This window comes from Crocuta crocuta, unplaced genomic scaffold, assembly GCF_008692635.1.
Source record: "Crocuta crocuta isolate KB4526 unplaced genomic scaffold, BGI_CrCroc_1.0 scaffold751, whole genome shotgun sequence".
NCBI classification, from domain to species: Eukaryota; Metazoa; Chordata; class Mammalia; order Carnivora; family Hyaenidae; genus Crocuta; species Crocuta crocuta.
Window position 1 is genome coordinate 2966572 of NW_027530353.1, and position 20915 is coordinate 2987486.

Sequence of the window (20915 nt, forward strand, 5' to 3'; positions counted from 1 at the left end):
ACCTGTGGTAACAGCTTTGACCATTCAGTATCTGTGAGGTGTTCATTACTTTTGGTGGGACCCAATCATGACTTTTGAGAATCCTTTGAAAATGATCGATTATGAGGTGAGTTCAAAGGGCCCACGTGGGGTTCAGGCAAGCGGTGAGAAATTGGCTAGTTTTGTACAGAATAACTGCCTACAGTTCCCAGCCTTGACTCAGACCACAGGAATGTTTTTTGAGTAGCTGATCTGAGGGCTGTCTGAAGCTGGCTTTAGCCTTGAGCAATCTGAGGAACTGGGGCTACGTGCAGCCCGAGGTTGCTCTTAATGGAAGCCTTAATTTCAAAATGACGTTACTTAGGCTCTTCACAGGCATCTCCACTGGGTGCACGTACCACTGAGTGTGATTCCGTGGTCTGGGAGCTACGGATGCGTCCTTCCCCACTCCTTCCCCACTCGGGGGTGACGGGAGTGCAGGCAGGTGTCCTCAACAAACATGCCCCCTGGGAGAGAAAAGGATGGAGAACAGAGAAGACTTGCCTGGGGGGACATGTGCCTACACGGGGTTCTGGTTGTCCCCGGGGGAAGGCTCGGTGGGCCAGGCCCCAGCCTTGAGGAGATCCTTCTATGGCTCCAACCCTCCACGAGGGTAAAACCCCTTCGCAGGCTACTTCTTTCTGACATAGTCTGGGAGCCCGCGGGTTATTCTGTGGCTTCAGACCGCAAAGACTTTTTCAGGCCACACTCACGTGGCTTCTGTAATACAGTTCCTCAAACACTTGGTAGACGTATCACTTAGGTAGGTGCTCACAGGTAGTAACGGTAACCAGAGCTCTCTCCTGGACACGGTTTTCACGTCTATTTTCTTCCTTCTTCCTTAACCCCTACCCCTACCCCTACCCCTAACCCTAACCCCTAACCCAAACCCCTAACCCCAGCCTCTAACCCTAACCCTTACCCTAACCCTCCCCTGGTGGCTTAGTGGCGTCCGGAACAATAGGTCATGGTGACAAGGTCTTACCATCAAATGAGTCCTCACCACAGGACCAAAACCTTTTGTTAATGAGACAGCTGGAGCGGCCCTTTCAAAACACCCCTTGGGCTTACCTCCAGTCTGGGGGTCCAGACATCACTGACTTCCTGCCCTGCTCATGTCCCCCATGCAAGACACCTGTGGAGTGAATGCACAGGCATGCTTGAGTGCCGACCCCATCTGGGGAAAGAAGGGACATGTTTTTACTGTAAAATAACCAGTGTGGTAGTCAGCCTCTCTCTTTTTAAGTAGGCTCCACATCCAACGTGGGGCTTGAACTCAAGCCCCCGAGATCAAGAGTCACATGCTCTACTGACTAAGCCAGCCAGGTACACCCCATTCTTTCTTTTTTATTGTGGTAAAATATAAAATTCGCCACTTGAACCTCCTTTTACGTGTACAACTCAGTGGAGCTAATTACAATCAGTGCGTGTGTCAGGACCGGATCACATCTCATGATTGAACGGTGTGTGTGCCACTGTGTTCTGTTTGCTCATTCGCCTGCTCACCGAGAGTGAGTCTGCTTCTGCCTTCTGGCCGTTGTAATAGCGTGATGATGGGCACCGGTACGCGGGCGTCTGGGTCCCTGGTTTGGGTTCTGCTGGGAGTGTACCCAGAACCGCGATCACTGGGTGACCTGGTGTTTTCCACAGCGGCTGGACCAGTTCACACGCCTGCCAGCAGTGTGTGCGGTCTCACTTTCCCCACAATCCCGCCAACATGTACTTTTGTTATTTAATCTAGCCTCCCTCGAAGGCTTGAAGTGGTATCTTGCTGTGGTTGGGTCTGCATTTCCTAAAGGGCTGTGATGTTGAGTATTTTCTCATGTCTGTTCACATCCTTTTAAATTGGGTTGTTTGTCTCTTTGTCAGAGTTGTGAGAGTTCTTTGTATTAAACCCTGCATGTCAGACCCTTATCAAATAGATGATTCGCGTGGTTTTCCCCCATCCTGTGGGGGTTGCCTCACTGTCCTGACAGTGGGCTTTCATGTACAACTTTTTAACTCTGATGAAGTCAAATTTACCTATTTTTTGTGTCATATTTAAGAAAAATCATTGCCAAACACAGAGTCATGAATTTGCATGTATCTTTTCCTCTAAGAATTTCATAGTTTGAGTTTCTTGAATGTATATATTCATGTATTTCATCATGTTTGGGAAGCTGTTTCCTTATGTTTTTTTCAAATACTTTTCCTGCCCCTTTCTGTCTCTCTGGGACTCCCATAATACTCACGCTAATCTGCTTCATGGTGCCCTGAAGTTTCCTTGGGCTCTGTTCATTTTCTGTCATTCTTTTTCCTTTCTGTCGAGAACAACTGATAGACTCTGCCTTACCTTCGGGGTCCCTGGCTCTTTCTCCTGCCTGCTCAAATCTGCTGTTGAATCCCTCTAGCATTTTTTTTTCATATCAACGATTGTACTTTTCAACTCCAGAATTTCTGTGTGGTTCCTTTATATAACTTCTACTTTTTATTGTCTGTTCATACATCGTTTTCCTAATTCCTATTAGTTCTTTATCTGTGATTTCCTTTAGCTCGTTGAATGTGTTTAATTTAATGTCTTTGACTAGTAATTTCAATGTTTCCTCAGGGATAATGTCTATTAAATTCTTTTTCTTCTGTGAATGCACCATATTTTCCTGTTTCTTTGTAATTTGTTGTTGTTGAGAATTTGTCATTAAATATTTTTTAATGTTTATTTATTTGTGTGTGAGAGAGAGAGAGACAGAGCATGAGCCAGGGAGAAGCAGAGAGAGAGGGAGACACAGAATCCGAAGCAGGCTCCAGGCTCTGAGCTGTCAGAACAGAGCCTGACGTGGGGTTCAAACCCATGAACCATGAGATCATGACCTGAGCTGAAGTCAGATGCTTAACTGACTGAGATCCCCAGGTGCCCTGAGAGCTTGGCATTTTGAGTAGTATGATGTGGCAGCTCTGGACACTAGATTCTCCTCCATAAGGATTGGTTTGATGGCCTATTGAGGACTGTAGTTGTCCATTTGTACAATGACTTTTCCAAACTATTTCCTGCAAAGTCTGTATTTTTTAAAATGTTTTTCAAATCTTTTTTTTAAAATGTTTTCCTTATTTCTGAGAGAGAGAGAAACAGCATGAGCAGGGGAGGGTCAGAGAGAGACGGAGACACAGAATCTGAAACAGGTCCCAGGCTCTGAGCTGGATGTCAGCACAGAGCCCAATGCGGGGCTTGAACCCACGAACCATGAGATCATGATCTGAGCTGAAGTTGGATACTTAACCGACTGAGCCACCCAGGTGCCCCTAAAATGTTTTTCAAAGTCTGTATTTATATGTTATCCCTGGACAAGTTTCTGTTCTAATGTTTCTACATCAGAGAAACCTGACCTGACAAAGAATTCCTTAAATACCTGGATTTAAAACAAACAGGCAAGTAAAAACACACACAAAAAAAACAAGAAACAAGAACAAAAATGCTGACCTGGCACTGTGTACCTCTTTAAACCCTCCACTACATGTGACCAGGGGCTGTAGCTGAAACACAGACAAGGTGTGCACCAAGCCTCAGGAAACCCAGAGCAAGCAAAGTGCACACACAGCCTCACTCAGGCCAGCTGCTCTCGGGGCCCGGGCGCTGTCCCCATGGCCGTGACAGGGATTAGGGCTGGCGGCTGGTTTGTGCTCACTGCTCTCTCACAAGCCATCAGCAGCCTCCCCTTTCTCTAGCACTCCTCTGGCTGCTGTAACTGTCTGATCAGGACCCCCAGTTCCAAACCACAGTAAAACCTTGGATTGCAAGTAACTTGTTCTGCGAGTGCTCCGCAGGACGAGCAGACATTTCTAACAATTTTAATCTGGTAAAGGAGCAATGTCTTGCAATACAAGTTGTAGGTGATGCTGACAGTCACATGATCACAACTGAGCTAATGGTTCTTCTCTCTCTCTCTCCCCCCACCATTATTCGTCCTACTCCACCATCATCTGTGGTGGGCTAAGGCATCCTCTGGTAGCAAAAATAGCTACAAGTTGGGGCGCCTGGGTGGCTCAGTCTGTTAAGCGTCTGACTTCAGCTCAGGTCATGATCTCACACTTCGCGGGTGCAAGCCCTGCGTCTGGCTCTGTGCTGACAGCCAGCTCAGAGCCTGGAATCTGTTTCAGATTCTGTATCTCCGTCTCTCTCTGACCCTCCCCTGCTCATGCTGTCTCTCTCTCTCTCTCTCTTTTTCAGAAATAAATAAAACATTAAAAAAAAATTTTTAAATAGCTACAAGTTATCAAACGGTGTGGATCGCCAGGAATCTTATCTGCACTGTCCTGTCCTCTTAACAGCCCTGTTAGGGAAGGAAACTGTTATCTCCACTTTACTGATAGGGAAAATGAAGCTCAGAAAATTAAGTGACTTGCCCAAGTCCTACAGGTAGTGAATGATGGTCAGTCTTCAGGCTGGGGGCTTTACAGGCCCATTCTACCCCTGCATTACCCTGCCTCCCCATCCCCAGCCAATGTGCAAGACCTTCTCTCTCCTTCACTCTTACTCTGCCTCTTTCAGCCCATGGCTTCAGCCCTGACTGTGGCCCCAGGTCTCCAGCCCCACCTGCTGTCAGAGGAGAGCACTGGGCAATGCAGACCTTGGTGGCTGTGTGGGCCCCACCCCACCAGCCAAAGCTGAGGGCTCCGAACATTCCCAGCCTGAAAACAGCTCCAGAGGCTATTTCCTGACCCCTGCTGTGTGCTTGGCCTTGAAGAGCCTCCCACCTGGTCAGGAAGACTGACCGTTGGCACACCTGGAGTCAAGCTGACCTAGGGTCAAGCCCTGGCCGCATCACGACAGCTGTGGGATCCTTCAAGTCCCTTATCTCCCACGGGTCTCGGTTTCTCCACATAAAAAATGCCAGCCCTGAGCTCACAGGTCAGTTGCGGTCCACATAAGGCAAGTTGCACAGCAGGCAGTGTGTGGAGGCCTCCAGGGGCTCGGTATCATGGTCCCTAATGTCCTGCCGTGTCCAGGCTCAAGTCCACCTTGCCTCTGTGCCTGACACCCTCCTCCCCCTGGGCCCTGGCCGGCCCTTACAGGAGGGCACAGCCAGTCTACCGTGTAGTAAGCAAACACTTGCAACACCATGCTGACCTCTAGACCCTGTTGCATCAGTGCAGAGAGTGCCTGCACATGTGCCCCTTGTGCTGAGGGTCTGCAGGCCGGCGGGGGAGGGGCTGGCACACTGGGCCCATTTTCTATTCCACTGGAATACGGGGTCTGCCAAGTTGAACAATTTAACTGTGAACCTGGGACTCAATTCTTCTCAGTAGACCTTCCCATAGGACCCTCCTGTCCTCACAGGTTGGCACTGGCTTCCCTCAGAGTGAAGAATCCAAGAGAAAGAGGCGGAAGCTACCGTGTCTCTGACGGCCTTGCCTCAAAAGTTACACGGTCATTTCTGCAACATCCTAGTAGTTACACAGGCTAGGCCTACTCAGCATCAGTGGGGATCACATGGGGGGCAGATTCTCTTTAGAGTGTGTGTCATGGGCATCTTCCCGTCAACAGAGGCAGAGCAGTCTTGTCGTCTTCGGCGACTCATGAATGTAGCACAACTTATTGAACGGATTCCCTGTACTTGGACATGTGGGTTACATGCCACTTTCGATTGTGGGATCTCCGTCACTGAGCTTGTCAGAGTGTTTCCTAGAGATAAATTAATAAGAAAGTGAAATTGTGGTGTTGTCCCAGCTTCCTGAGCAACCAAGGGAGGAGAATGGCTTCCTGGGACCCTGCTCTCTCACGTATCGTGCTCTCACTCCCCGTTAAGGGGGAGCCCACCTTCTAATGAAACACCTGAGCCCACCGTCAGGCAGCCCTGTACCGTCATTTGCAAGAACTCTTAGGCAGAAACTATGTTTATCCACCCTGTTTGTGACCACCTTTGAGACACCAAGGGCTCTAAGTATGTCCCTCATAAGCTGTTGTCTCTGAGGTCCAGCCTTTCCAGAACCACCTTCTCTGGACAGGTCAGACCTCACCTGGAGCCCAGAGCTGAGCCGCTTGAGGTCACCCCCCCCCATTTAAAGAGGAAGCAGTGACACAGGGAAGTGGTGGCACACAGGAGGGCTGGGAGTCGGCTCCGCAGGACTGCTTGGTGTGGGGACGTTGGGACCCCAGTCCTGCCACACTGGAGACCCGGAATGCCAGAGGTGGCCCCAGGAAAGAGCTCTGGGGAATGATGCTTGCTGGTCAAAGGGCAAGCTAGAGAGGGGAGTGCAAGTCCAATGGACCAGAAAGGTGGGGGGCCTTGTCTACTCCTGCCTCCTGGAGGAGAGAGCCAGAGGACCCTGAGCTTCCTCCCAGGCACCAGGAGAAGGGCAGCTGGTCCAGAAGCCCCCCTTCCCCGATCCACTCCCAGAATGAGTGCCACTGCCTCGCACACACAGAAAAAACCAGTGGCTCAGAGCCAGGGGCTGGTGGGTCAGGGACCTGTCACACGTGGGTCTAGTGAAGGCACTTTAGCTCTATTTTAGGAAAAGGATCGATCTTGTCAAGGTTTTCTTCAGGTGACCGCACTGGCCATTGGCGGGAGAGCCTGGCATTCTGTCCACCCACCATCCCTACCCTAGTTCCTCTGGAGCCCTTGCTAATTTTAGAAGGGCCTGGCAGGTGCCAGCGTGTCCGGGACATGACAAGTTCACTGGGGCGGGGGAAATGCTGCGCGCCGTCCAGCATCCAGAGCGAGTTCCGGCCTGGACCTCACTGGCCCCAAACCCAAGAATGATGACCTTTGGAGGGAAGTTTTGACAGTTTGGAGGCAGTTTATAGTCTACAGGCCCTGAAGAAAACAAGCATTTATCACCTGGGGGAATGACCCTGGGCTGGGGACAGCCAACAGGGGAGGGGGGAGCGGGTGGGGGGGAAGCCTCTGGTCCTCCACTCCGCAGATCGCCCCCCCTCCTTCCTACCCCTTCTTCCTCTCTCCCCCTTCCACTTCCTCCCCCTCCCTTACCTTCTCCCAGAGCTCGCCCCCTCCACCTTTCCCATCCTTGGGTCGGCTCTCATTGGCCTGAATGAGGTCTTGCACGCACCCACAAACCAATCTTGTGGCCTGATTGGCCGAAAGTCACGCCCACGCCCCCACCCCCAGAGGAGGGGAGGAGAGTTCTGCGCCTCCAGCTCCAGGGGTCTTCTGGGCTGTCTTGGCCAGGCCTGGGTCTGGTCCCGCCTTCTTCCCCTCCCAACTCCTCCCACGCCCCCTTCCCGGAGCGTAGCACCGCCCCTGGGAGGTAGGAAACTCACGACGGACCCCTCCTCAGAAAGAAGTCTGCCAGCGATTCCGGGGCCCCACTGTGGCCTACGTGGGCCAGGCCCTCCCCAGCCCCTCCGTGCGTGCGGGGCTCTTCACTGCTTTCATGCCCCGGCAGCCGCAGCGTGGTGACCGCCAGCCCTGCCACATCTAAGGACTGGGGGGCACACGGACTAGTCCTGTCTCCTCCCCAGAACCTCTGGGCAGCTAATCCCCACACCATTATGCAGAGAGCGTGGGCACTGCCCCATGGCCTTGTCCGCACGCCCGTTGTCAGCCCTGACCCCAGGCAGGCCCCTTTTGCCCTCTGCCCTGCCTGACCCGGTGGCAGCGAGCAGAGTATTTCAGCAGCTGCTTGCTGAGTGCTGTCAGTGCAGAAGGCCGGGGCGGCCTGCCATAGGCAGCTCTCTGGCAAGGTGGCCCTCACCTGCCCAGGAGGGCCTCAGTTTCCCCGGCTTCAGCTCCCCCTGCCCCTCAGCAGGCAAGAGCGTCTCCACCTCCCCAAAATCCTACCTCTTGGGCCCTCGGAGAGATGGCAATGGATGCTGCGAGGAGCCAGACCCAGACTGCCTTGAATCTGGTAAGGGTCACCCCAGAGCCATGGGAGTGATTCTTCTGGGGCACGCAGGGCAGTGGATGCAGCAGAGTAGATGGGTGTACTGGGCCCCTGGAAGGAGGCATGTCACTGCCCGTCCTGACACCAATGGTCTCTAGGGAACTTCCTCCTGTGCCAACAGGCTGAGACGGCTGGCAGCCCCTGACAGCCAGGGACTCAGGTCCCTCAGGTCCCCTGTGGGCTCTGGAGTGCGGTGTGAGCCTGTCATGTGTCCAGCTGCACCCTGACCCCCATGCTTGTGGGACCTTGGTGGCTGCACACACAGTGGGCAACGCTGGGCCAGTTGCCCACATATTAATAGGGGGGAAGGATCCCCGGTGCAACAGCCCCAGGCCTGCCATGAGGACCAGGAGAACCAGTCGGGAATGCCCTTGAGTCAGAGAGTACTGGGCAGTCTGCCTCCCTGCAGAGCCCAGGCCGGGGCACCTGAAACACTGCCTGGAGTGTGGGGGAAACAATTAGGCAAGAGACCCCCCTCCTCTGTGTTTGGAAGCAGACATGAGTCCCAGTGATGCCCTGGGACCTCCCGGCAAGCAGACGGCAGTGGTAGTTGTGGGAGGAAAGGGGCACGAGCTCTGGATGAGCTTCATTCTCCTGAGTCCTGGCCTGGAGAGGCAGGTGCTTCCCTGAGCTTCTCAGGCAGCACCGTGAATTTCCCAGGCTATGCGGGCAAGTCCTTTAAGCCAGCATGACTGACGGCAGCATGACACTCATAGAAGACTTTTGTAGCTGGGGCTGGGCCCTGAAATTGGGCAGGAGGCAGCCCAGTGGGGTGGGGAGGTGGGCCCGGGGCTGACGCCATGGGCTGGGGAAGTTTCCTCGTTTGTAAGAATGGGGGGCCCTCCGGTACCGGTGTCCTGGGGTAATTCTGCAGGATAAGGGAGAACTGGGCTTGCTCCCGGGGATGTTCCCAAGGGTCTGTGAGGCAGGCTCCCATGACTTGAACCCCACCCATGTCCCCCAGACACTCAGCCTTGAGAGCCAAGGGGGCTGCGCAGGTCAGAGGCCATCTGTCAGGGTTGCGGGCTAATGTGTGCAGCGTCTGTGGGCCCTGATGTGTCTGAGGGGCTTGCACCTCCCATGGTGAGAGGCAAGGTCAGCTGGAGGCCAGTGTCAAGCCTGTGGCCAGCTAGAGTATTGGACTGTCACCACAGGCCTCCCAGCACCCCTACCCCCCTGTACCCCCAGGAATGGGGAATGCACACAGCAGCATGGGCAGGGGGTGTGGCGAGGACAGTACCAGACCCCGCAGTGCCTCGCTTGGGCAGGGCAGCTGAGAGGGCCGGTGACCCGGTGTCCCCTGCATGCCCCACACTGCCAGACACAGGCTCCCCCACACCACACGCCCTGCCCAAGCAGTGGCCTCCCCAAGATCTACTGTTATAGAAATGCTGTCAGAAATGCAGATTTGCCTGTGAAAGTGCCTCTATTTAAATGTGGGCAGCAAATTTAGGTTTTTGAGAATATTCTACAGGACAAACGAGATCCACATTGATGCAACTTTATTTACAGAATGGAATCAGGTTCTAGTGAACAAACATCACCTCATGGGTTCACTACCCCTCAGAGAAGGGGCCTCCTTGCCTTGCACTGTCCCTTCCTTGCTCTGTGCTGTCCCCTCCCTGCTGTGTGCTGTCCTCCCCTCTCCCCCGCTCCTTGCAGTGTCCTCCTCCACTGGATGAGACGTCCCCTCCCCTCCCTGCTGTGTGGTGTCCCCTCCCTGCTGTGTGGTGTCCCCTCCCTGCTGTGTAGTGTCCTCCCCTCTCCCCCCTCCGTGCAGTGTCTCCCCCCCCACCTGCTATGAGGCATCCCCTCCCCTCCCTGCTGTGTGGTGTCCCCTCCCTGCTGTGTGGTGTCTGGGAAGGGATGGCAGGGCCGGGAAGGCCCAGGTGATGTGGGTCTTCTAGAGTCCCAGCTGGCCCAGCACCACGTGTGCTGCAGAATGAGATCTTGGACAGAAGCTGATGGGTGGAATGAAACGTTGTTAGCAAGTCCAGGTTGCCCTTTGACCAGGTGTGTGACTTCCAGTGATTTCCACAGAAAGGTCATTCTGGCCTAGAAGCTGGCCAGCCGAGCTGGGGTTTCACCTGCCGTCAGTGGCAGGGAGCCATGTGGGCCTGGACACCAAGGGTGAAAATCCCCTCCTGACCTGGGCTCCAGCCACACCAGGCAGTGGGGGGTGGGGCTGTCACAGCAAAGGGGCTGGGATGTGGCCCAGGAGGGCCTGAGGCTGGACCTTTGCAGGGTCTGCCTCAGTTTCGCTAAGAGCCTGCGATGTCTTACAGTCAGTCCCTCTGACAATTCTGTGTCAGAATGGTCTCTCAAGGACCTCAGAGAGCAGCCCTCTAGCATGTGGCCTGGGATGTTGGCTGGGAACGTGCCAGCTGCATGCACCTGCACTTGAGATTCTTTGAACCTTTGCTCATCTGGAAGATGAGCAGCTGCTGGCAGCTCCTCCTGGCGCTCTGTGACGCTGTGGCACTGTGACGGGATGGGAGGCTTCCTGCGTGGTGCACTCAGCTCCGGGCGTGGCGTGTTGGTAGAATTCTGTGAAAGTCAGTGCTTCTACTCTTTGCTGGCACTTTATGTTTGCAGGGGTGTAAAAGAAGGGCAGGGGGGCAAGGTTGCAGCCACCAGCCTCTGAGAACGGCCTGGATCACTTCCCAAAGGATGAGTGCGTCTGGTGCTGTGCCCTGGAGGGACAGCCTCAAGGGGGGGCAGGGACAGTCTGGAGCCACAAATGGCCTGGCAAACACTGATGTGTGATTCTGCGTCTCTTCACAGACTTTCCCAGCCTCGTCCCTTTGTGACTTTCCCTGGGCTCAAACTTTAAGTGCAGGGACTCCATGAGAGAGGTGGTCCTTAAGGAAGGGCCTGTGTCACTCAGGAATGCCATTGGCTGCAGACAGTGAAAACGCTGGCTTCCTTGCGGCTTTCAGGGATCAGTATTCGCTCCCACTTTAGCGCCTGCAGGTGGGTGGGTGCAGAGCTGACCAAGATCTGTGAGATCTGTGACGGCTTCGGGCCAAGTGGCCCTGCCTCTCTTCCTGCCCTGGGTGGGCTGCCCTTCCCTCTGCCTCCTCTCCGCCTTGCTACAGGACAGCTGCTAAGCACCGGTCATCACACCCTTACAAACCTGCATTCACAGAATAGAGGGGCGCTGACCCTCCAGGAAGGGACGGTCCTGCTAAAGCCGGACTTCTCTTTCCCTGTCGCTGGCCAGAACTGGGCCACCTGCCCTACGATCAACCAGATCCCCAGGAAAAGGGCACAGGAGAGCTGTGCATGGCTTAGCCCGGTCACAGGCTGTCCCTGGGGCCTGGAGAGGGGCTGCCTTCCCCTAATGTGCTATACCCATGCCTCTGTGCACACTGCTCCAGCCAGTCCCTGGGCCTGGATTCCTAGAGGTAGGATGACTGGTAATGCCAGCTGCCCACTGGCCATGCCCCAGACAGGCTCCTGCAGTATGTCCTACCCACTGTCCTGGGCGGCACCTTCCTCCTCCTCATGGCAGGCATCTGCGGTACTGAGGGAGGCTGCCTTTGTCTGCCGTTTGCCCCCTACCCTTCAGCATCCCTTGAGCCACATGTGTTGAGGGGCCACTCTCAGAACTCTGCTGTTCTCCTTGGACCCAGGGCCAGAGGGCAAGGGAGGCCCTCCATGTGTGTGGGACTCCCACCCCCTAGCTGCTCTCACAGCCACCCCCAGCTGCTCTCATCTCCTCCAGCTGCTCTTACCCCCCCAGCTGCTCTCACCTCCTTCAGCTGCTCCCACCCCCAGTTGCTCTAAATTCCCCCAGCTGTTCTCCTCATCTCCTCCAGCTGCTCTCACTCCTAGCTGCTTTCACCCCCTCCTCCCCCAGCTGCTCTCACCCTCTCAGGTACTCTCACTCCCCCAGCTGCTCTTACCCCCACACCCCCAGCTGCTCTCACCCGTCAGCCACTCTCACTCTCACCTGCTCCCCGAGCTGCCCCTTCAGCTGCTCTCACTCCCCAGATGCTCTTACCCCCAGCTGCTCTCCCACAGCTGCTCTCACCACCACCACGCTCCCCACTCCACCCCAGATGCTCCACTCCAGCTGCTCTCACCACCACCACCACCAACCCCCGTTGCTCTTCCCCAGCTGCTCTCACTCCCCTCAGCTGTTCTCACCACTCCCCACTGCCCACCCCACCCCCCACGACCCCTGCAGGCAGAGCAGATCCTGGCAGACTTCCAGCTGCAGGAAGCTGACCTGAAGAAGGTGATGTGGCGGATGCAGAAGGAGATGGCACGAGGCCTGCGGCTGGAGACCCACGAGGAGGCCAGTGTGAAGATGCTGCCCACCTACGTGCGCTCCACCCCAGAAGGCTCTGGTACTGAGGCCCAGGGCGGGCAGAGGAGGGACCCACACAGGAGACAACAGCTCCTCACCTGGAGGCAGCTGTCCCCCGGTCCCAGGGGGCAGAGGCGGCCTGGGTCTGCACTGAAGGCTCAGACTGTCCCTGGAGGCTCAGGACAGCTCCACCGGCCCAGCCCTGGGTCTTCAGGCTAACCTTCCCCCCACCTCCCCTGAGGAAAACTGGCTCACAATGAGAAACCGGTTCTCCATGGTCAGTAGGGGGGGCACCCCCAGCCCAATCCTGAGTCAGGGCCATTTCACTAGGTCTTCACTTGGGACCTGGGTTTGGGGTGACTTCAGTCAGAGGCACAGGACTCGCACCGACTTCCCAGTTCACCTTTGACCCTAGTGATCCCCTAGACGCCTGGTACCAGCAGCCCCTTGTCCAGTTCCTCTGATCCCCACGCTGCCCTCCTCTCCTCCCTTCCTTGGTCTTGGGGTCCTGCCAGGTGGCTCCCCGAAGCTGATGTGCTTCTCCCTGTGGCTGCAGAAGTCGGGGACTTCCTCTCCCTGGACCTGGGCGGCACCAACTTCAGGGTGATGCTGGTGAAGGTGGGGGAGGGCGAAGAGGGGCAGTGGAGTGTGAAGACCAAGCACCAGATGTATTCCATCCCTGAGGATGCCATGACCGGTACTGCTGAAATGGTGAGCAGTGGGGGGTGGAGGATGGGGAACCCAGGCGACCACGGGCCTGGAAGACCAGGGGACTGAAGGGTTGGGGGCCAGGGGTGGGGGCTGGGAGACCAAGGGGCTGGGGGACTGGGAGACCAAGGGGCTGGAGGGCCAGGGGACCAGGGCACTGGGGGCCAGAGGCCAGGGACCCATGGGGCTAGGGGCTGAGGGGCCAGGGCTGGGAGCCAGGGGACAAGGGGACTGGAGACCAGGGGATTCGGGTCCGAGGGGTTGGGGGGCCAGAGGTCCAGGGGCCGGGATCAAGTCTGCCTGGGATCTCAGCATGGACACCAAGTGGGGTGACTACAGTCATCATGTCCACCCAGGCCACAGGGCCACCCTGCCACGGGGGGGACTCAGGAGATGGTGCAGAAGTACAGTGAGTCCTTGGGAGAGGTGGGCAGAGGCAGAGGGTTTCATGGCAGGAGTCCTGCGGCAACCTGGGCCTTGCCACACCCCTGCATGCTGTGGGACTGGCCATGAAACAAGGTGGCAGGGGTGGTACAGGCACCTCACAGGGCCCCAGCCGCCAGCAAGGAGCAGTACCCAGCACTGTGGACAGGCCCACATGGGCAGGCTGGGGCCAGCAGCAGGGCAGCCAGGACACTCCGGGTGGTAGAGACAGAAATCAGCATTACACCAGGGCTGTGCCTCTGTGCAGAGTCTGCAGCTGCATGTCACTGGGTCAGGGAAGGACAGGCCTACAGTGCTCAGACCTCTGGCAGGAGTCTTGCTGCAGGGTCCCTCAGCCAGCCCCCCACCACAGCCGACGGCCAGCTTGCTGTGTGTCTTCCAGCTCTTTGACTACATCTCTGAGTGCATCTCTGACTTCCTGGACAAGCATCAGATGAAGCATAAGAAGCTTCCCTTGGGCTTCACATTCTCCTTTCCCGTGAGGCATGAAGACATCGACAAGGTGGGGCCAGGTGCAAGGGCACAGGGAGGCTGATGGGGCCAGGTGTAGGGGCACAGGGAGGCTGATGGGGCCAGGTGTAGGGGCACAGGGAGGCTTATGGGGCCAGGTGCAGGACGAAGGGAGGCTGATGGGGCCAGGTGCAGGACGCAGGGAGGCTGATGGGGCCAGGTGCAGGGGCACAGGGAGGCTGATGGGGCCAGGTGCAGGGGCACAGGGAGGCTGATGGGGCCAGGTGCAGGACGCAGGGAAGCTGATGGGGCCAGGTGCAGGGGCACAGGGAGGCTGATGGGGCCAGGTGCAGGACGCAGGGAGGCAGAAGGCCCCCCCCACGCACCCCTGTGGTGCCTTCACATGCAGCTCCTGCTTCAGGGAAGAGCCATGGTTCAACCTGTGGCTCTGTCACCTTTTGGGAGACTTTGGGAAATGGTTATGTGGCTGATGCTGTTTGCCTTAGTCCCTGCTGCCCTACAGGCCCACGTTACTATCACCCCCATCAGAGATGGGGAAATGGGCTGATCAAGTGGCCCACAGCAGGAGGACATGGTGCTGGAGTTCAAACACAGGCCGCCAGACACCAGCACAGTGTGTCACCACAACAGCTGAGGTTTCACCTGCCTGTGAGCTGGCAAATCAGCCTGCCAGCCATGCACACACGTGACATACACACACATGCATTATACACACATATGTACACACACACGTGTCAACCACACACACACAGGTCAATTACATATACATACCCATGCACATCGGTTATACACTTGCATACACACATGTGTACATCATACATACGTATACCCATCAATGGGGTGCACTGTACAGGTGCACACACACCAGTTACACACGTACACATGTAAGTTACACACATCAACTATAAACACATTCCACACACATACGGCCTCTCAGAGACAAGCCAGTTCAGCACTCCTGGCAGGAACAGTGTCCGATGCTGGCCTCCGAAGCCCCCTCCACACAGCGCACCAAGGGCCAGGTGGTACCTTCTCATGCCGGGGCATCCTATGGGACAAGAACCCCAGCTCCATGTGCGGCTGCTCTCCTCATGACCTCATCCCTACCCTGGGAGGATGCCTCTGGGCTTGACATATTAACACCATCACAGTGGCTGGAGCCCATCCCTGTGGAAATAGGAAATACTCACAGAGAACTGTCTCCAACACCTCTCAAACTTGTGGGACCGCTTGGAGCCTGTCTCCTGTGCTGCACAGGGGGAGGCCCACACCCTGCCCCCAGCATCCATCAGCAGCCACAGGGCCCTGCCTCTTCCCTCAGGGCATCCTCCTCAATTGGACCAAGGGCTTCAAGGCCTCGGGAGCAGAAGGGAACAACATCGTGGGGCTCCTACGTGACGCCATCAAACGGCGAGGGGTGAGGTGGCCCCCGTGACTGCCCTGGGACCCCTCTCCCCGCAACCCCACTCAGACCAGGATGCCAGGGAGGGCCTTCTGGGCATCCCTCACCTGGCTGGATCCCAGCCCCATCACTCCTGCCTCTGTGCCTCCTGGCAGGACTTTGAAATGGACGTGGTGGCGATGGTGAATGACACCGTGGCCACGATGATCTCCTGCTACTATGAAGACCGCCGCTGTGAGGTCGGCATGATTGTGGGTAAGGATCTGGGCCCTGCCCTGTCCGGGGACCTTGGCTGCCATGAGAGACAGAGAAAGGCTGTGCTCCTCTGCAGGTCTTGGTCTCCAGCCCTGAGAACTGAGCCATTGGCGACGGTCAGAGCAGTCACCCAGAGGCGACGGTCTGGGGTGGTATGGGGGAGACGCAGGGGTGTCCTGAGTACAGCCAGTGTTCACTAGGAGGAAACATTTCAGCACTCAGCAGTCACTGCATCAGACAGTACAGCAGCCACACATCCACCTGGCTCATCAGGATTTAATTAAATCACCTTGTCTGGTATATCGACCAAACTGGACAGATTTGTCCAAGTGGAAGAGGGTAAGCAAAAGTGACGTCATCGCTTCCTGGACAGTCTTCCTGTGGCCCAGAGCTGCCGGCCTGTCCCCACCTAAAGTGAAGGCCAGTGCCAGGAATGGAGGCAGCTCTGGCCCTAGTGGGCCTTCCGCACTTGCCTCAGGACTAACCAGAAGTTCCTGAGGCCTCCGGAGTGTTTGCTGAGGATAAGTCCCACTTGAGTACTTATCTGCTGGACCCACAGGCACGCGAGTGTTTTTCTGCAGCCTCCGGGCTCTGGGTCCCTAGAGAGGAACACAGAGGGGCCTGTGCTCACATGTGCCGGGCAAACTTTCTGCCCAGGGCTTGAAAACATGTTTGTGGGGGCGCTTTGGGAGCTCAGGTGGTTGAGCCTCGACTCTTGATTTCTGCTCAGGTCATGATTCCAAGGTCGTAGAATCGAGTCCCACATCAGGCTCTGAGCTGGGCATGGGGCCTGCTTGGGATTCTCTCTCTCTCTCTCTCTCTCTCTCTCTCTCTCTCCCCCTCCGCCCCTCCCCCACTCAGGTGCGAATGCTCTCTCAAAACCAAACCAAAAAAAACCACGTTTATGATAATTACCAGGGTCCAAAAATTGGGACAATGCACATCAAAGTCTGGGTTTCTGGGTTTTTTCTTTAAAAAAATGGAAAGGCCTGCGACACTGGGCTCCCATTCCTCCTGGGTAGCTCCACTGACTAGCATTTGAAATGATGCCCCTAATGGCTTTAGGGACGTGTCACACATGCAGGCACGCTCAAACCATTTTGAAACTTGATAACATCACCAGATAACCACGTTTTCACATTGCAAGGGACCCCGCAAATTACAAATTCCAGACAAATTCCAGAGCCACGGCCACGTGCTGCTCCCAGGGACCCATGCTGTGCCTTGCTCACCTCTGAGTACCCCCAAAAACAGGGCCCAGGACAGAGAAGCTCCAGCACATGCAAGGAAAATGCCCAAAAACAAGGGTGGATACACAAACAAGGTAACCCCTAACCCTACACACAGCTCCGGTTGGCAAAGTGCTTGGACACAATTCACACAGTCCTCCCAGCACCCAGGTCATAGGAGGAGAAGGTGTTACCATCCCTTCCTGAGGAAGAGGAACAGCCCAGAGAGGTGGGCTCATCAATGCTGGGTCACACAGCAAACCCAGGTCTTCTAGTGCCTGGGAGAGCTTCCAGGAGCCATTCAGGGAGGCCCTCCCCACAGTGGTGGGTGTGGAAGGCTCAAGGAAGACTCTACCACAGGAGGCTTCCTGCAGGGTGGGGGGTGGGGGTGAAGAGGCGGGCTCTGGACTGCAGCCCCTGCTGGGCTCTGGGGACCTGACCCCGCCATCTCCACAGGCACAGGCTGCAATGCCTGCTACATGGAGGAGATGCAGAACGTGGAACTGGTGGAAGGGGATGAGGGCCGCATGTGTGTCAACACCGAGTGGGGCGCCTTCGGGGACTCCGGGGAGCTGGACGAGTTCCTGCTGGAGTACGACCGCGTGGTGGATGAGAACTCCCTGAACCCCGGGCAACAGCTGTAAGGACAACCCCTAGCCCTCGCCCTGCCCCTGNCGGGCAGCACACTGACCAATCCTTCCCGAGCTGGCTCCTCCCTCCTTCGGCTAACAGGCGCCCTGTGAACCCAGAACAGTAGAGATGTGTGTGAAGGTCTAGTCCTCAGAAAGAGCGTCTGCGGATAAGATGAGCCGGGATCTCCCAGCTCCCGCAGGTGACCACTGACAGAGGGTGCCTCTGAGAACCCCAAGCAATGGGTTCAGCCCAGAGTTCCCCAGAGTAAACTTCTGTCCGCGTTCACAGAATGTACAGTAGTGTTTCCCAGAAGGCTGCGGTATGGCCTGCACAGAGCTTGTCTGAGTCATGGCTCTCCCAATTAACCGCCTGCCTGCCGGGCACGTGCTAATTTCTTCCTGAGCTTTGTCTCTGGCCCTCATAACCTCTGCTCGGTCAGTCGCACTCGGTGAAAATACACAGGCTGCCAAATGCGAAGCACGAACGCGCCAGCTCGGTGCACACCAGGGGCGCAAGCCCAGGGGCGCGAGCGGTGGCGGAGGCCCTAGGCGGGTCGCTAGTCCCTCCGCGCCCGAGTTTCCGCAACCTCAGCCGCATTGGGCAGTGAGCGCAGCAACCATCACACGGCAGTGGGATGATGCCGGGGCCTCAGAGGGGCTGGACTGAGGGACAGGGTGCCGAGGCCCCAAACACAGGTTGATAAATGAGGGAACAGGTATGAATCCGGGTTTGCATGCAAAGTGTCAAGTGCCCTTCCTGGCCTTCCTCGTGGCCGCGCTTGGGGACCTCCCTGGGGTGGCCGAGCACTGCTCCCCGCCCCCCACTTCAAGAGATGACCGGCCGCCCTCGTGCAGGTACGAGAAGCTCATCGGTGGCAAATACATGGGCGAGCTGGTGCGGCTCGTGCTGCTGAAGCTCGTGGACGAGAACCTGCTCTTCCGCGGGGAGGCCTCGGAGCAGCTGCGCACGCGCGGCGCCTTCGAGACGCGCTTCGTGTCGCAGGTGGAGAGGTGCGCGGGGCGCGAGGGTCTCCAGGCGGCATCAAGGGGGCAGTGCGTAGGAGGCTGGGGCGGGGTTCCAGGTGCGAGCGGGCCCGGGCAGGGCACAAGGGAAGAGGTCCTGGGTCGACCGCCAGCAGTGTAACCCACCCCTGGGCAGCTGAGGCGGCCCGCGCGGCCCTCCCGTGGCTCCGCACAGCCGTGGACAGCGTCTCACTTGATCCACGCAACAGTCCCGAGGTGCGCCAGTGTTGCCCACGTTACAGCGGAGACCCTGGGCTTAGAGAGAGGCTCAGTGACTAGCTTACTTCTGGTCCCTGGCAGAATCCGACGCGCTTCCTTCCGAGGCCCGAACCCAAGCGCTTTGCCTGGGTGAGGTGGGCAGGGGGAGGGGTAGAGGCTGCCGCCGTAGGGGTNTGGGGCTGAGGCCCACGGCCACCGACTGCGACATCGTGCGCCGCGCCTGCGAGAGCGTGTCCACGCGGGCGGCACACATGTGCGCCGCAGGGCTGGCAGGCGTCATCAACCGCATGCGCGAGAGCCGCAGCGAGGACGTGATGCGCATTACCGTGGGCGTGGATGGCTCGGTGTACAAGCTGCACCCCAGGTGAGCCCTCGCGGACGTCTGCCCTCCCCGTTGGGTCCCTAGTCCCTCGTGGGTGCGCGTCCCGAGGACTCAACGCAAGTGGAAACGAGCTCTCCGAGGACCCAAGGGCTATTCCCTAATCCCCCAGACAAGGAGGGAGGATCCCCTAGGCTTACCCCCACCCTGTTTACGTGCAACCAGGAGCTGAGCTGCTCTGGAGAGGTCTGGGGTGAGGGGGTCCGGGAGTGCAAAGACAGGGGCCGCAGCCCTGTTTCCCCTGCTCAGCTTCAAGGAGAGGTTCCATGCCATCGTGCGCAAGCTGACACCCAGCTGCGAGATCACCTTCATCGAGTCAGAGGAGGGCAGCGGCCGAGGCGCGGCCCTGGTGTCCGCAGTGGCCTGTAAGAAGGCCTGCATGCTGGGCCAATGATGGCGAGGCCACGAGGCAAGGAGGAGGCAACGCTCGCTGGATCTGGGCTCGTGGGCACTCGCTCCCCACAGGTGCCCCAAGCCTGGCCCAGTGAAGGGGTCTTTAGTTATAAGGGCCCTGGACGCCTCCCATCCTGAGGCCACCTGGGAAGATGCAGAAAGGCCCTCAGAGAGGAAGGGGATGGTAGTACTTGGGGCAGGCCGCTTCTCTCAGAGGCAGTGGGTGGGATAGCCCAAGGCCCTGACTGGGTTGGGGGCTGAGATGAGCAGGAATGGAGACCCCCAAGGTCCCCCACCTGTGCTGCTGGAATCAAGGACCCACCCAGAGGGAAGCCGCTCACTCAGGACTTTGCTGTGTTTCTGCACTGCCTGCCTCTTGGAGCCTCAGCCAAGTCAGCCTCACGCAGGCCCTGCTCTGGGCCCTGCTCTGGACCCTTCGGTGGCCTGGGGACTCAGCCCACCGGGAATGCAGCCTTGCTTACCTGGACGGACCTAGACCCGGTTTCCACAGGGTCCTAGGCTGCCAGCCACCCAGGCCTGGCTGTTTTCCTGCCTGGTGGGGGTTGGGAAGTGGGAGAGGACCGGCTCCACAGTGGAGGCTGCTTGTTCCCGAGGCCTGGAGGTGGTGGCCTTTTTGCTGTCCTACCACCATCCACAAGTGGTTTGTGGTTCTGGGATGCACCCTCCCAGGGGGTGCAAGACACAGAGCCCCCACAGCTCCTGCCCAGAGGGACCCAGGGTGAAGAGAAGCCCCCCACACTCCCACCCACAGGCAGGGCTGGGAGCACCTCCGTGATGGAGTCCTCAGCTCCCACGGGGCTGGCCTGGAAAGGAACCTCAGGCAGCATTCAGCACCCAGGGGACCCCAAGCCTCCCTCTTCCCACCATACCTTCATGTGCCACACCAATCTTTCATGTCCAACCTGGGACCACATGGTTTTTTAAATAAAAGTTGTAAAAGTTTAGAACATGGTTTTGACCAGTGTTCTCTGATGTCTGTGCGTATGGGCTGTGGGACGATAGGGAGACCTGGTCACATGCACACAGACACCCTGGAAGCCTACATGTGTCTTAGAATTCGCCCCCGTCCCCCAGCCATGGTGGAGAGTGTGCAGTGACACCGCAGGCTGAAGGGATAGAAATGAGGGGTGGGGCGGGAGTACTGCATTGCCCTGGCCCCCAGCTGGCTGCCTGTGGGGACGTGGCTGTGGACCCACAGTCTGTGCTCACTGAGCAGCTTTGTGGTGTCTGAGATCCCCAAGGAGAGGCTGGGAGGGGCTGCTCCTAGAGATGGGCAGGGCTGCTCCTGCTTCAGGGTGGTCTCTGCAGGAGTCCCATTGGAGCCACTTGGGTTGTGACAGTGATGGGGGGGAGGGGACTGCTGAGGTCCCTCCAGATGCTCCTGGGTGATGTGCCTACCCTGAGTCAGCCAAGCCCAGGGCCTAACACCGCCGTCTCTCACCTTTGCCCAGTTACCTACAAACACATTTACATGATCATAACATATGCTCACTTTTCAGTGAGAGCAAATCTGGAAAGCCTGTATTAT

The 20915-nt window shown here is 57.2% G+C and overlaps 1 protein-coding gene across 1 annotated transcript; it reads left to right on the forward strand.

Moving 5' to 3' along the window:
• The first annotated feature begins 7812 nt into the window (after window positions 1-7812).
• Window positions 7813-20334, forward strand: GCK (glucokinase). The gene is made up of 10 exons (XM_077765776.1): window positions 7813-7860; window positions 12089-12251; window positions 12768-12922; window positions 13746-13865; window positions 15156-15251; window positions 15392-15491; window positions 17177-17360; window positions 18208-18363; window positions 18743-18958; window positions 19223-20334. The coding sequence occupies exons 1-10, from the start codon at window positions 7813-7815 to the stop codon at window positions 19365-19367; spliced, it is 1383 nt and encodes a 460-aa protein (XP_077621902.1). The 3' UTR covers window positions 19368-20334.
• The last annotated feature ends 581 nt before the right edge of the window (window positions 20335-20915 follow it).